Source organism: Asterias rubens, chromosome 14 (genome assembly GCF_902459465.1).
Source record: "Asterias rubens chromosome 14, eAstRub1.3, whole genome shotgun sequence".
NCBI lineage: Eukaryota > Metazoa > Echinodermata > Asteroidea > Forcipulatida > Asteriidae > Asterias > Asterias rubens.
In genome coordinates, this window is record NC_047075.1 from 7554528 (window position 1) to 7571543 (window position 17016).

The 17016-nt window shown below is 40.7% G+C and overlaps 1 protein-coding gene across 2 annotated transcripts in view; it reads left to right on the forward strand.

Annotated features, from left to right (window-relative positions):
- Nucleotides 1-12936, forward strand: part of LOC117299230 — a 41554-nt gene extending 28618 nt beyond the window's left edge. For both annotated transcript variants that reach the window (XM_033782698.1, XM_033782696.1), the window contains exons 12-14: nucleotides 165-4610; nucleotides 5802-5904; nucleotides 9172-12936. In XM_033782698.1, coding sequence (XP_033638589.1) covers nucleotides 165-4610; nucleotides 5802-5904; nucleotides 9172-12330 — 7708 coding nt within the window. In that variant the 3' untranslated portion in view covers nucleotides 12331-12936. The remainder of the gene's footprint in view (nucleotides 1-164; nucleotides 4611-5801; nucleotides 5905-9171) is intronic.
- The last annotated feature ends 4080 nt before the right edge of the window (nucleotides 12937-17016 follow it).

Here is a 17016-nt window from a genome sequence, read left to right on the forward strand (position 1 = left end):
ATCAATTTGTTTGCCAGTACTGCACACTCCCACAGATTTTGAAATAGGACAGCTGACTTGAGGTAGTGATAGTGAAAATAAATGGCCTACAGTTACTTGACAAGTCCCTTATAAAACATGTATGCCGGTAATCATAAAGACCATTTCATTCTTTGTCTCTACAGATGTTCAATCCTGACAAGTTTTCTCAGTCACAAGAACAAAACAACCAGTGCAAACATTGTCGACATGCTGAAATGGCGATCGGAACTTCTCAATCAGGCTGACGACTCTGCATCCTGTCAAAGTGAAACACTGCCCTCTCGTGGTCATATTAAGAAAGCTCAATCAGAAAGCAGTTTGGACTCCGCAGAGCAGTCCCAGCGACCAAGGAAAGCTTCTTCAAAGAGGCAAACAAAGAATGCCTCTAAGAACCACAAGAAGAAGCTTGATCGCGACGAACCTCTTCATCGAAGCTCTCAGTCACTTTCCAGAGTGAAGAGAGATCAGAGAAATGACAGACACAGTGACGCAAACGGTGATACAATGGGTGATAGTGACACTGACGATCCTCTGATTAGGAGACTAGGCCAAGCAGGTGAAGTCTATAACAGACACGGTGACAGACAGGGTCAGGGACTTGATGAGATTGATCATGGTGAATCCAAAGCGCAGAAGACACAACGAAATAAGCAAATCAGTGGCACACGTAAACGTGAGATACCGAACATCAGACAACTCGAGGCCTCTCGACTTGCACGTAGTCAATCTGTACCTCTTAACAATTCGTCAAGCATGCAGCAAGAACAAGCACAAACTTATGGCATTTATGGAGACGTAGATGTAGATGATGACACTGCTGTTGTTATTCAGGTGCCGTTGAACTCATCACAGAGCCTTCCTCTGTCACCTGTTGCCCATCAGGATGGACCATCTTTTCCCTCACGGATCCTTCCTGGGTCACCTAGTGTTGCCCATCAGCAGGGGCCATCTTACCCAACACAGACACCACCAGTTGATAGTTCATCTACTAGTTTATATCATCAAGTGCCTCCCCACCCCTCACAGGGCCTCCGTGTTAATGTTTCATCCAGTGGCAACCAACATCAGGGGTGGTTTCATCAACCCCAAGACATCCTTGTTGAGAGGTTACCTGAGAACTATGTACCTCACCAACAAAGGCCTGATTGGAATTCAGGTGGTCAACATGTTCCATTGACCATGGATCCTTCAAACATCACCCTGGGAAGCCATCGACCATCCTATGGTGTAGTCCAGCAAGTAATAACTCCATCAAATCAGTACAGCAGGACACAACATTCAAATGTCATGACCCAAAAGCGTCAACAAGGACCCTTCCATCAGCATGATTTTCCAAATGAGAATCCAAATATTAGGGCATCACCAAACTTTAATTCCAATAACTCCTACACTCAGTCTCCGTCTCCATTAGCAGGACAGTATGTAACCGATGCCAAACAAGGACCAATAAGCTTTCATGGAAGCTTAATGAATATTCATCAGCCTCAGGGTGGATCACCTTTGATTCGTCAGAATGCTCAGACACAGCATGTGATTGGCAGTTCTCCAGTAACAAGACATCAGAGTTTGATGAACTTGAGTCCATCTCCTCAATTTGATGGACGTAATCCACAGTACATCAGAATCCAAGGAGCTGCAGGGCATCCAGACCCATCTCATTTTACTTACTTACCTCATAATAACGAACCTCACATCTCCAGTTTATCTCCCGTCCACTCCAGTTCACCAAATTCCAGAAGCAATACAATGTCAAATCTTAGACATGGATATTCTGAACCTAACTTGAGCTCAATGGGGTATGAGCAGCCTCCCACATATGATATCCCAGGTCACCATGCTAGCTTCAGTCAGCCAACAAATGCTGCTGTGCAATCAAGGTTGCCTCATCAGTACTCCAATCATGGTTCCCTTTCCTCAAGACATCCATTGTCTAGGAGTGAGGTAGACCTTCGACATATACCAGAGAATCTGACCCAGTTTAGTTCGCTCCCTCGTGGTCTCTCACACTCCAATCAATCCTTGCATCGAAGTGATCCAGAACTCAGGCACTTCTTACCAGCTAGAAGCTCTGTCCACTCTCCTAACCAGAATGGTGGTTATTCGCCAACTCAGTATCTGTCGACTTCAGGTGAGGACCCAGAGCTTGAGTATTATAAGAAGCTTTCCTCTTCCTCACCTCAACTGAACCTGACAACCTCTGCGTCAGGACGGAGAAGCACCAACCACACCCTGGACCCAGCTGTCCATACATGGATGCATGATGTCCCATCAACGATTACTGAATCCTTCCTAGAATCTCGTCCTGGTGGTAGGAGGCTATTATCTCCTCTTAAGATATTGGAGTTGGAGGTTGCGAACGAAACCTTGGATGCAGAAGATGCTATTTTGGAGGACGATTATGAGAAACAACAGTTAAGAAGGCATGCCGTGATTAATAGCATCATCCAACGATCAGACTTAGGAATCAGATCACAAGATAAGAGATTATCTAATCCACGATCAAGACATCCTGAGAGACAAAGATCAATGAGCAATCCCAGACTAGATTCAGTCAGGTCACCCTCTCGAAGAGCTGCCAGAAACTTACAGATGTCACCTGTGAGTTCTACCAGAAGGGAGCGACACTCTGATCTATACCACGATACCAGGAGTAGTCCACTCATACCGAGGGTCTATCAATCCAGACAGGTGCCTCTATCTCATACAGGCAGATCATACAATACACAAAAAGGTAGTCTGGTCAACGAGAATGACTGGCGACAACAGCATCTCAGAGATCTCGGGTTATCTTCTCAAGAAGCTTCTCCAGCAATAGTGAACGGATCTTTACTGCATTCTCCTGCTCAATTAGCGAACAGAACTGAACGTGATTTCGGTCTTTCATCCACGTTACCACAGTTTTCGGGGCATGAACAAAATCCAAGGTCCTTCCCTACTTCATATAATGAAACCAATCAACGCCTGAATGACCTCTATGAGCTTGGGATAATCCCACCTAATGACTACAGGGATCTTGAGATAAGCCGCTCCTCTCCCTATCCCTCTAATCCAAGTTTGAGGAACTTCAGTACTCTCTCAAAAGATCAGAGTCCAGGTCAGGATACTGACAATAACTGGAGGCTTGAACATTTGAGGGAGCTAGGAATATCACCACATCAAGCTAACAGCAGAAACACGGAAAGTGTTTATCCAGAATCCACGTATCAGAGTTCATCTAGTTCATACTGGCGATATGAGGACCGCCAGGAGCTCGGAATACCTGGTTCAGCAATACGTTTCTCCAATGGTGGAAGCCACAGAAGTCAGTACCTTAATGATGTACAAACTTCTCCCGCATACCATCATCCTGTTAACCAGAGTACAGCTTTAGGTCGTGCTGTACTTTCAAATGGAAGCGTTCCTTCAGATACAAACTGGCAACAGAATCACCTTCAGGAACTTGGCCTATCCCCAGGATACACCGACTCCTTTCAGAGTAACAATGTACCCCTCGGGAAACCAGCAATTAGGATCTCAGGCATTGATGAGCAAAGGAAGCCACAACCAACCGATGCTGGACTATATCCTTCTAGTCATCAGTCTGAGAGGATTAACAGTCAAGGGCCTAGTACTCGTCAAAACAGGAACTCAGGTATCAGGTCAAACAAGCGGCAGGGTAACCTAGAAGATACTGCTGTATCTCCAATACAGCATGCAGCCCGAAGTGAACCAGCAGGCATGTATCACTCTGACAGGAATAACATTCAAGCCCACAGTACACCTCAAAACAGGAACTTGGGTCGCCAATCAATAAGAAGGCAAGATACCCAACAAGATGCTGGCGTATCTCCAGGACAGCGTGCAACCCCACGTCCTGTAACTGAACCATCAGATCATAATGGAGTTCTCCAAAGGACACAAACACCTGATGTAGGACCTTCTCATTCTGTTCATCGCTCACAGAAGAGTAACACTCAAGCCTATGATACACCTCAAAACAGGAACTTAGATATCCAGTCGAATAGGCGGCCAGACACCCCACAAGATGCTGTCACATCTGCAAGACAGCGGGCAACCCTGAGTGAGCCCGCAGACCTATATCAAAATGGAGTTGTTCAAAGGCCTCAACAGATCACTCAAGCACACATATCTCCAAGTACAGACTCTATATCATCTTCAAACAGGCATTCAGGTATTCAGTCGAATAGGCGACAGGATAACCCACAAGATGCCGGCGTACCTGCAAGACAGCGTGCAACCCTAAGTGAACCAGCGCCCGCTTATCAAAATGGAGTTGCTCAAAGGACCAACCAGCAGTCTCAACCACACTTATCCCCGACTACGCACCATCAGTCATCTCAACAGAATGACGTTTCAGATCGGAGAGCACCTCTGGTCGGTCAGGTAGAGTCTGATCCCGACTGGCGAGCCAATTATCTAAGAGAGCTTGGGATATCACCAACGATGCAGCAGTATGCCAACCGAAGCCAATACAACCTTGCAGACGTAGCACCTGTAACCAGTAGACTGCAGGGGGCGATTGCAAGTGGGCGGAGTACAAACAATATGGAGGAGGTTTATGAATTGGATGAAGACACTAGGAAAAAGAGGTATGAAAATGTTGTTTTAATTTTTTGTATCATTCAAACTGATACATGTACTTGTACAACATGTACCCGAGGTGCGTTTTTTGGCTGTCCGAACCAATAACTGTTCGGTCTTTAGGCCAGTGATTAATTAATCAGGGGCTGGAGTTATTCAAAAGTTGAAAATGAACATTACAATATCTCTCATCCATCAGTCACGTACAAAAAGAATTGTATGTTCAATGTTCTGTGTCGTGGCCAAGTGGATGACGACCATTTTTCAAAATGGCCGCCATGACACTTTCCCCCACTCGGATTGCTTAAGAGTTTTGATAGACAAAATTCTGGGTGTGTAACCGTTGACAGAGTTTCTGTTGCAATTTGTCCCAGGTTTACCAATTTCTTTGCATGAAATGCCTGGACTATAAGAGCACCGAACTCAAGCTCTGGTGCTTCTGTTCAGCAGCGTGTGAGTTCGAATCCCGGTCGTGACACTTGTGTCCCTGAGCAAGACACTTAACTATAATTGCTTCTTTCCACCCAGGGGTAAATGGGTACCTGTTAGGGCAGAGATGGTTCTTGTGATTGGTTTAGCCAAGGTAGCACTTGCGCACAGGCTGTATACTCCCCAGGAAGCTGAGATGGTTTAAGGAATGATTTAAGGCCCAGTGACCGGGGGTAATAATGGCTGAACCACTTTGAGACATCCCTCGGGTTTGAAAAGCGCTACATGTTCATAAAAATGGATTATTATTATTATTATTATTATTATTGTTAGTGCATTGTCAACATTATTGTCTCATCAAAGTTTCCCAAATACTTTAAGATTTTCTAAGGGAAGTTGGCTTTCCTAAATAAAATGGCTTTGCCCTAGATCAAAAATGGAATTCCAGGTGTCTATTTCACCAAACTCTTATTAGTATGAACCCTAGGACTAAACCTAACCTCGCATTGAACCCATCGTATGTTTGGACGGGTTACTGGCCCTAGCTCGAAGATAGAATTAATCCTAGTGTTCCGTAAAATCGGCTGCACCACTTGACATATTTTTTATGCGATACCACATATAAAAGCTTTCTTGAATATAAATAAAGCTTATTAAAGTTACTTGAATCTTGGGGTCCATTCGGCCACAAATTTTAGAAATTTCCAGAAAAAGTTCACACCATAATGTCTCTTTCTGTTTCTCTTTCTTGATGATACTTTTTTCCACAGTGTAAGATTTGCCAAAGTGTCTGATGAAAGCATCTTAGATGAAGAGGAGAAGGCCCAAGAAGAAGTAGCTCTGAGACTACAACAGCTAGAACTGCAGCTACAGGTAGGTCGCAGTTGAATCAGGAGTTGATGTATATTATACGTACTACGTAAAGGCGAACATGTTATCCATTAGAGGGGAGCAGGATGGACGCACAGTGGAATCAAAGTTCAATATTGCATGCATTTTTTGCAAGATCAAAGCATTAAGGAGGGAGCGAAGTTCAAATTAAGTTTTGTGCTGTCATCGAACGTTTTTGGATTTTGACAACAAACCCCTTTGGGATTTTGAGAATAATTGCACCGAAGAGTATTAAACACAGTATACCATTTTATTGTGAGATAAGAGATCTGTAACTATTCTTTACCAAAAGAATATTAATTTTGGTTTTCACCCATACACACCGATGTGTCAGCACTGTATACTCAATAATCTCCAGAGCTCTGTGAAAAAAAATAACAGGCATTCACAGAGCTTGGGAAAGCACTGAGTATACAGTGCTAATACACATTGGTGAATTTTTGTGAAACCAAAATAATATTCTTTACCCCGATGCAAATTTCCATCTGTTATCAAAAGAGTTCTAACTATTGGAAAATGAGTACATTACAAAACTGAATTTGACTTTCAAGCCCTTCTTTGTGTAGCATACAGATTCAAATCGAGATGTGTCAGTGCGATATCAGTACAGACATGTTTGAAGGTGCCAAATAAATGTTTATTGCTTTAATTGTATTTTTCGTGGATGAACACAACAGTGATAAGCTGTACAAAGTTACGTGACTGCTTTGCCCTTGTCTTCCAAGCTAGATTGTTACTTAAATATCACTTAAAGATGCTATGTCAGATTTTTGGCCCCAAACATTAAAAAATAATTTTTTTTGAATGAATGGTATTTCAAAGAGTATCACAAGCTTTAACGAAAAAAAGTTTAACTATTACTTTTAATGGTCAGGCACCATGACAAAAATTTAAAATGTTTCTTATAAAACACATAAGAATTGGTCACGTGATATACATGTATTATATAAAAACTTATTTTGAGCACTTAATTTCACTTCTACTAATAATTGGCGGACTTTTTCGAGCAATGGCTCAAATGAATAAGCTTGTAACTTTCTCGACCCCAATCAAAATACCTATTGAATTTTAAATCAAAATTTTTGGGTCAAATCGGCAAAAAATCTGACATAGCATCTTTTAACAGCTACTTGAGCGGGATGTTTAGAACGGAAATGCTATTTTAACTTGTTTATAATGCGATTGTTCACCATTTAAATGTAAATTTGTACACTTCTGAATTTTTTTTTAATTATCGATAAAAAAAATCAGGCCCCAACCTCAAGGTTTTGAAAAATTAAAAACACTTCTGCCAGTGACGGCGCAGGTCAAAATGACAATGCTTTCATGTCATGCTTGGGAGTTTGCTTTGTTATATCTCCACGCTGCAACAAAGCGGCTATACAAACTGGAGCTCCAAACTATGACATAACAAGAGTGATGACGTAACAGAGCTTTTTGCGAATCTTTTTAGAAAAGCGCTGGATAAGGGTATTCAAAATGATTGTTTTTTTACACAATTAAAATCTATTGATTAAAGTCACTCAAATGACTCAATGTCTTATTGTTTGAAATTTTGTTAAATGAAATTCAGCAAATTTCACGACTTGGCATTTTCGCTCAAGCAGGTCTTTAAAGACCCTGGACACTATTGGTAATTGTCAAATACCAGTCTTCTTACTTGGTGTATATCTCAACTTATGCATAAAGTAATAAACCTGTGAAAATTTGAGCTCAATCGGTCGTCGAAGTTGCGAGATAATAATGAAAGAAAAAAGCATCTTGTCACTCGAAGTTGTGTGCTTTCAGATGCTTGATGTCGAGACCCAAGTTCTAAATCTGAGGTCTCGGAAAGTTCGCGGAAAATTACTTCTTTCTCGAAAACTACGTCAGGGAGCCGTTTCTCAAAATGTTTTTTTACTATCAACCTCTCCCATTACTCGTTACCAAGTAAGGTTTGATGCTAATAATTATTTTGAGTAATTACCAATAGTGTCCACTGCCTTTAACTTAAGGGTGCATAAAAGGGTTTTAAACATTGAATGTAATAACTTAAAATATTTATTAGCATGAAACCTTTCTTGGTGACAAGTTATGGGGAGAGGTTGATGGTATACAACATTGTGAGAAACGGCTCCCTCTGAAGTGCCATAGTTTTCGAGAAATAAGAAATTGTCCACGAATTTGATTTCAAGACCTCAGGTTTAGAACTTGAGGTCTCGAAATCAACCATCTAAACGCACACAACTTCGTGTGACAAGGGTGTTTATTTCTTTCATTATTATCTCGCAACTTTGATGACCGATTGAGCTCAAACTTTCACAGGTTTGTTATTTTATGCATATGTTGAGATACACCAACTGTGAAGGCTAGTCTTTGACAATTACCAATAGTGTCCAGTGCCTTTAATATAATGAATTTTGTAAAAATTAACTGCCTTGTCCAGTTGTTGTTGTAAACATGTGGTTTTGTTTGTTTTAAATATTCAAAGCATTGTTTTAAAACTACCTTGTCTCTCATCATGCATTAGTGCTTGTAAATCTGTTCATCGTATTGCTTAGCTTGTTCATCGTGGTCCATCTTGAGATTTTTGTCTTTGTTTGTTTGGTTGGTTTTTGCACTCGTGTTGTATAACGTCTGGTTTTATTCTGTTGTAAGTATGAATTGTTTTATAATATCATTATTATAAGTTATCGCACAAGCGCGAGTGGAATACAGAAAAATATAGTGCTCCTGCATCCCATATTCAGTGAGGCCGAAGGCCATGTTGAATATGGGACGCAGACGCGCTATATTTTTTCATATTCCACGAGCGCGCGTGTTATAACGAATTATTATCTTCCAGTCTCACGTACGTCAACGTGCAAAGTTTCATTATTATCAGAACATTATTTTGAGACGAAGCGCACAAAGTTTAGAATGTAATTTTTGCACTGTCTGTATACAGAGCATGATGCATTGACATTCACAATACGCACTGTGTAATAAAAACAGAGGAAATAGGATATAAAACAGTGGAAGTAGTATGTTTTTATCCCCCTAGTACATGTAGTTTGAGCATGTGATTGGTGGATTAGCGCCTACTGGACATGCTGGAAGATGAAATAACATATAAGAATTGTTCATCCTTTTGTTTATTTTTCTACAAGGCATCCCAGCCTATAAGCTTTTGTTTTTATTGGTCATGCCTCAAGACAGTCTTAGTCTCTGTTAAGTTGTGCCTACCAGGATATGGTCATTACTGAATGTATTCCTTCCCTTTAATGTCAGGAGGAAGAAACAAGGTTGATGCATGATGACATCTCTAGAAAACAGCAAACAGGAAGACCTCAACAGGAAGCAAGAGTTGTTCCACCTCAGCAACCCTCGACCCATCGCCAACTCCAACGACATTCAAATCAGCCTGACACTCAGAACCAAGTAAGTTATGAGACCCCTGGTTATAGGAGACAGACTGAAACAGGTATTCAACAACCACTCAATAGTCAGCAGAGCACCAGACCTACGAATGTTGATAATCCTTCAATCTCCAGCATGCAGTCAGGGAACAATACCAGCTCATTTTATAAACCCTCATCTATAGCATCCAAAAGTGATGTTCAATATGGAGAACCTGGCCCAATCAGAGCACAAGAGGGCTCCCTAAGTACAAAAAAGACAGTCACTCCTGCAAAAGTGAACTTGAACAAAAGTGATGTTCAATATGGAGAACCTGGCCCGATTAGAGCACAAGAGGGCTCCCTTGGTACAACAAAGACTGTCTCTCCGGGAAGTTCTAGCTATTCTAGACCTTCATTATTTAGTTCGTCGGCAGATGCTGCAACTACGAAAGGACAAGAGGTAATTAAGGACAGGCGAACAGACAATGCTGAAAACCATGTGGTTAAAAGTAGAAATTTGCAAAATCAAAGCACTGGTTTTAATATTGATAGCTTGGATCGTCGGCAATCTCATGAGAATATTCATCACAGTCTTCCAGTAAATGAAACTCAAGTTTCAAACAGTGGTTCAGTGGAACAAAGGAATGCATTGTCTTTAAAAGTTAAACCAAGCGATGAAAACTATGTTGGTACCGTCCATCACCGTGCTGATAGAGAGCCAAGCCATGAGAGCATAGCACCAAGTGCTAGGTTGCAGAATTCCAATTTGAATACAAATCCTGAATCAATAGATCGGAAGAACTCTCTTCAAGCTGTCGACAAATCCAAAGATATAATGTCTGAAGTTTTGGGTAATGATAGTGGTATGCCCCTACAAACCGCTAATGTGCCTTCACCTGCATCTACTGCTGTATCAGATGACAGTTTTGCCAGGCGAGAACACCAGATTTTGCCAAGTCAAGAAAGAACACTTGAATCTGTACCCAAGATGCGTCCATTCAAGCGCCAAGTTTCCATTGGTGGTCGAGATCAGAAGATGGTAGAAGCCGCAGAAAGAAGGCCTTCAAGTGTAGACATGGTTTCTGAGAACCAGGTGCCTGTTGTGAATGATAGTCAATCAATGTACCAACCAAGTGAGCCTGTTGGAGATCCCAGTGACTATGAGAGTGAGTTGTATCAAACTGAGGGATATATTTCCTCCAGACCACAACTTGACCGTGATCACACAGCAGCTGACTACATTGCCTGTGCGTTAGGTTTGGACTACGTCAGTGACAAGATGGATTTGACGGTTCAGCCTCGTAGCAACTCCAGCGAACAACTCAACAGCTATAATCAGGATGATGGATATTCAAATGAAAGCCTGCTTGGTGATTTGCCTCCAAGGCGAGCACAACAGAATGTTGATCAGGTGCTTGACTCATCTCAGAATCCAGACAGAGGACATGAACGTAGAACTCGGTCAGATGGTCAAGAAGTTCCACATGTTACCTTACCAGGGTCCCGGGACGGGTTAGAGGAAGGCCCTTGCTCTCCGATACGACAGTGGTTGAAAGAGAAAGAGATCAATGAAGCAAAGGATGGGATTCCCCGACACAAAACATGGGATGAGCCTAAACCAGGCTACAGTGCTTCACCCGCAGAACACAAAGTGGGCGAGGCTTCTGGGAATCAGGAAGCAGGGAAACCTGCAAACAAGTCACAGAGCTCTTCTCCGATAAGGCAGTGGTTAAGAGAAGAGCAGAATAAAGAGGAACCAGAAAGTACAGTCATGGATCGTGATCCGTACCATACAGGGTCAAGTAGTTTTGTAGTTGATGCGTCAACAGGCAAAATCTCAGAGTTGAAGGCGAATAAATTTGGATATAAAGGGACACGGAGAGACTCTGAGAAAAGTCTACTGAACCAGAGAGAAAGATCTCACTCTTCGAGTCCTTCACTCCTCAGTCCAGACACAACCTCCGGGACTAAAAGTAGAGAGCAGAGGAGGAGGTCCAGCTCTGCTATTCCTGTCTACAAAGGTCCTACAAAGTCCTCTCCACCTAAGACTAAGGTACCATTTCTAAGACGTAGGTCTGATACACTCGACATGAGTCCAGCAGATGCGTCAGAACTAATGAGGAAGCGCGCTGCTGATTCCAAGAAGGAAAGTAAATATTCCAAAATACCAGTCCCTAAAGTCTTTAAAGCCTTACAAGATGGTGGTTTTCTGGGGACTGAGACTTCAAAATCGGACAAAAGAAGCAAATCAGACAAAGGAAGCCTTCCTCGGCAAGTTTCTGCTCTCAAGAAGTCTAATCAAGCAGTGGATCATTCGACACCTGCTCAAAAGGAAGAGGCCAGACCTGGTTTTGAAAGACAGGGAACTTTTACTAAAGAAGAGAGACCTCCTTTCAACAAAGAGGGGACTTTTACAATCGAGTCAGAGGATGTAAAGGATACAAAACAGACACAAAAAGTGAGTTTTGACGCCAACACATCGAGTAACGCTAAAGAGGCATCACCTAAAGAATCATCATTCTCACCCTTGGGTTTAGTACTCGATCACATCGTTAAGAAAGGGAATGTATCCAAATCAAAAAAAGCAACTATGCAAACTCCAGATGGGAAAAAGAGACACGACTCACAGGAGGAAATATTTGAAAACAGCTCAACGGAAAGCTCCATGAGCCCCACATCCAAATCGACGACGATTATCAGCAGAAAGCCAACTTCAAATCTGTACAACACAAAGCATTATCATATCAACGTTCATGGAGCGGGTAGTGGAAGCCAAGACAGGGCATCACGACCAGAGGTTAAAGATGCTGAAGGAGAAGTGGGTAGTTACGCTGGGTTGGCGGAGAGTGACAGGCTGGAGCACGACGATCTTGGCGAGAATGACTTGGAGAAAATGATCATGATGAAAAGCCAGTTGGCTGAGATAAGGAATCTGGAGATTGAAAATCGCCATTTGGCGTATGAGAGAAAGGAATTTGAGGCGCATTACTTGAAGAATATGCACGAACATGAAGCAGAGGTAGCGGCACACTCTGACGAGGAGGGGTGAACATTTGGTGCTTGAGAGAAAGGAGAGAATATGCTCGAACATGAAGCAGAGGTAGCGGAACACTCTGACGAGGAGGGGTGAACATTTGGTGCTTGAATACTTCACTTGAACCTCGTAAGCGGACAGAAATTGTCTCTGATGCTGTAAATGTAATGGACATCTGTTGAGGGGTTTCAAATAGTTCAAATGACGCAATGTGCCCCATCAGGCCGGGTGCCATCAACATGTATAGGTGAGCGAAAAGTATACAAGGACATAAAGAAGATAAAGTGGCACATTCTGATGAGGAGGGGTGCAAGTACTGCAAAACACATTCAGTGCTCGATTCAGGGCATGGCAGGCCTGTATGCTTTGTTTTTAAAGGGCAAGGGCATTAAGGAATTTTTTCTTTGGTAAAGGGGTCCTATGAGGAACTTGTAAGTTTATACGGTAGCATTTCAAGGGCACCAAGGCAATGACTAGAGGGCATGGAGGGAATCGCCTTTGTTGCCCCTGTGAAGCCAACCTTATCAGATCCAAACAATGGACATCACTGGTAGTAATAATATAAGTTATCACACGAGGCCGAAGGCCGAGTTGGATATGGAACGCAGACGCGCTATATTTTCCGTATTTCCACGAGCGCGCGTGTGATAACGTATTTATCTTCAAGCAAACTTGGCGCGTGACAAAGAACACACAAGACGCATGGTAGTGATATTAGCCGTGCAATATAGGTTTTTATCACCACTCCATTCTGCCAATCTGATTGGAGGATTAGCGCGTACTTGAAGATAATAATATTTATTTTAATTCAGATCTTACACAACTGAAAAGAAACAAGCTAACTTTATTGGTCCTGCTGGCTATTTAAATGAAAAACTTCTAAAAAGTTCTAATCTGAGACACTTTACCATTGCTTCGTCCTTCGGATGGGACGTAAAGACGTTGGTCCCATGTGTTAAACGCATGTAAAAGAACCCAGTGCACTTATCGAAAAGAGAAGGGGTTCGCCCCAGTGTTCCAGGTCCGATCGGCAGCAAATTGTGCCACAGCACCTTGTAAAGCATTACATGGTGCTATCAGAATTAGGTCTCATAATTCAAACGTAGGCCCACATCTGGCAGGAAATACTGTATGTTACAGCGCCAGGAGCATCACTTGGTGACGGACATGTGCCTTCTTTCCCTCCTCATTTTAAATTAAATAGTGCAGTGCCCTTTTTTTCGATATTTTAATTTATAAAAATATTGTGCTGTAATCTTGACAAACATATTAATTGTTACAATTCTGTAATCAAATCAAGGGTTACAAACTTCAGAAACAACTCACCTGTCGAATAATAACGTGAGTTTAAGAAGTTTTTTGCAAAAATTTGTTTAAACAATTTTCTGGTAAAGTACATTAAGCACGAAAATTTTGCTTGAACCAGTAATTCATACATACCTAAGACAGTTAACCTGTTCTGAATGGTCGACAGGGCAACACCTGGGGATGGCTAACATGTTTAAACGGATGATATACACCAGTAAAAAGTGTTTAAAGGAACACACTGCCTTCGATCGGACGAGTTGGTCTTTGAAAAGCGTTTGTTATAAAATGCATAATGATTGGAAAGAACTTGCACCTGTGCTTATAAGACAGTTTATTCATTCCTATTGGCCAAAAGCAATGGCTGGAACACCTGTGCCACATCCCCGGTTTACGCGCGACGCGCACGCCAATGTCCGTATAAGGAGTTTTCATCAGAGGGCCTTACCATTTCATAGCTGGAGGGGTGTTTTGTCGAAAGAAATCATTGAGCAAATGGGAACAAAAATTATAAATGGGAACAAAAATGTGCTTGGCCGATATAAAAATGTGCTTGGCCGATATAAACACTCTGTTTAAAACTGAATGCAGTCTGGATGCGATAATTACCCTCGCCTCCGGCTCGGGTAATTAGCGCATCCAGACTGCAACTGGTATTAAACATAGTATTTAAAACCGGCCAAGTAGATATTTATTACCTTATAGTAGCCCTGGCCCCTAGTAACTCTACTGGATCATTTAAAGGGGCACTTTGGCAAACACCAGGGGGCATGGAGGCAATTGTCTCTTGTTATGCCTGAAATGTTTTACTTGTTTTGGGGGAATTGAACACATTTATAACATGAATCCGTTTGATTTCAAATGAAATAAAAAGTTTGACCTTATCATTCGTATCGTGTACATTGTACATATCTTAAATTTTACTGCATTATCCAGTTACTGTGTAATTATTTTTTAAGGAATGTAACAATCAATTTTCCCGTATTGTGCCTTGAAATATTTTGAAATGGAATTGTTATAGTTTTGGACTTAGGAGACAAAAAGGGTTGTTAAAATTGTTTATTTTGTAAATTCCTGAAATTGTTAAAAGCTTGTATAAAATATAATTGAAGGTATAACTGTTCACAGATTTTACTAAAAAATACAAAATATTTGAGATTTGTCTTACCTTAAATAAACCATTTAAAAAAGTTGTTGGGGAACTTTGAAATCAATGGACGTTCTTTATGTGTTTTTTTGGGACTGCCTTACCACTTCATGTTCGCAAAGCCGACTCTCTTCTTTTTACAAAGGCACTTTCAAAGACACACTTTTTTTCTTCTGTTTATTTATAACACATTGCCTTTATATTTCATTTGATTATTATGTTTTGCAAAGAGGCTTTGTTATAATGTGCTATATAAATATCATATATTATTGTTATGAATACTATTAAATTGTACCATTCAATTGTTTATTTTTGTACATTTTTGTCCATATCAAAGTAAACTAATGTGATACAATTCATACTTTTATCTCATTTTTTTTTTTTTTTATGTTAAATTTTGGGTGTTGAAAATTACCTTCCTATTAATGCGTCCTTGGCACCATTTAATGCTCAATTGAAAAACGCATTTCACATTTTAGTCACCTAGATATTATTTATTAATCTTAAAATATATTTTAAGTGACCAGTAATAAACTGGGAAGATTTTAAATAATTTCTGGTTGAACAAAGACAATTTTACTAAAGCTGCAGGTCCCGTGTGTTGTTATAAAAACTATCAACGCACAGTGCACAGTACACACTTATCGCCAAGAGAAGGGGTTCGCCCCAGTGTGTCTGGCAGTTAAATTTTCTTCAGTCATGAAGGCTGCGCTAGAGAGGAAGAGTATCTGGCACCCTACAACAAAGATATTGACAATTAGGGAGACCACAAATATAGAGGGCGGCGATAGCTCAGTTGGTCCAGTGCTGGCATGTTAATCCAGAGATCGTTGGTTCCAATCCCGCTACAGTCAATTTGTCTTTATATAACCCCAAACATTTCTGTTTGATCGGAAGGATTATTTTTATTTTATTTTATTAATAACAGTAAACTCCTTTCTTATCCTCTCATATTCAATGAGCACACCATGTCACCAATGTGCAAAATTCATCAAGTTTCGAAGGAAACAATTTCAGTTTTGTTGGGAATTATTTTGCATTTTTTTCAGAGCTCATTTAAATAATGGCGGTCAATATATAAAGCAATTTGGCATTTGTAAAAACTATTTTGGCAGTATTTCAGAGGGAAATAATTCTCAAGAGGATTAATACTGGGTTGATATTTGAAATTTTTGTTTGCATCTTATTCTCAGTTATTGGTGTATGCATTCATTTCAAAATGCAAAAGACTTTATTGGAAAACCTTTGGCTTGGGAATAATCCCTTATTGTTTATAACATGATTATGGACCAATAAATTTATTATAGTTTGAAATTGAACTCAATGCAAATGTTGTTTTGAACTGTACTTGTACTCTGTTTACCTTATAATTACCAGTGTTCGCTTTGGACTAATTTTTTCAGAGTTTCAGCTCATGAAAACTTCACCCAGGTAACTTAACCCGGTCCAATGGGTAGTTTAAACTAGCCACCTTCTGCCTAGGTAAACTAACCTAGTCAAACTAACTGTGCTAGAATGTCCAGTATGGACGCGCCCGGCTTTTAGTGAGTGATTTAGAATTCATTACTGCAATAACCTACATGTATCTTTCTAACTTAAAAAACTTTTTGTGTATTAACCGTGAACAGCTTCTTGATCAATAGTGCTCAGCAAAGAGCTGAGGGTTTATAACTATGTAGGATTGAATTAAACAGTAGGGTTAACCTTGTTGCCTTTACCTACCTATGTATAGGATATGAAGATGGTGGTGCGTATTGGAGGTCGTGGTATTAATCGTCACCAGCTACAATGTAGCTGTTCATTTGTGGAAATTATTTACGGTCATTTTGTAATACATGCGTAGCTCTAACTTGTGTTCAAAACAAAATATGGTCTATGGCATCATTGACGTCATTTACTTTATTCCTTAACTCTGTCAAACTAACTGTGCTAGAATGTCCAGTATTTAGTTTTACCACCATCTCGATCAGATTATCTATATGAATATGAAATAATCCAAGTGCCGACACCAGTTAGATTTATCCATTAGTTAGGGCCTTCCTGAAGGTTTTGTTAAAAATATTATTCCAATCACAACAAGACACAAGACAATCGGTCAGCAACTAAGTAATAATAATAACATGGATTGATAATGCGCACTTCTCCAGTAAACAGGTCAAGGCGTCTACACAAAATGAAAACACTATACAACAGAAAATGAAGAAAAGACATAATTTAACTATATGAAACCCAAGTGCAGTCAACAAATG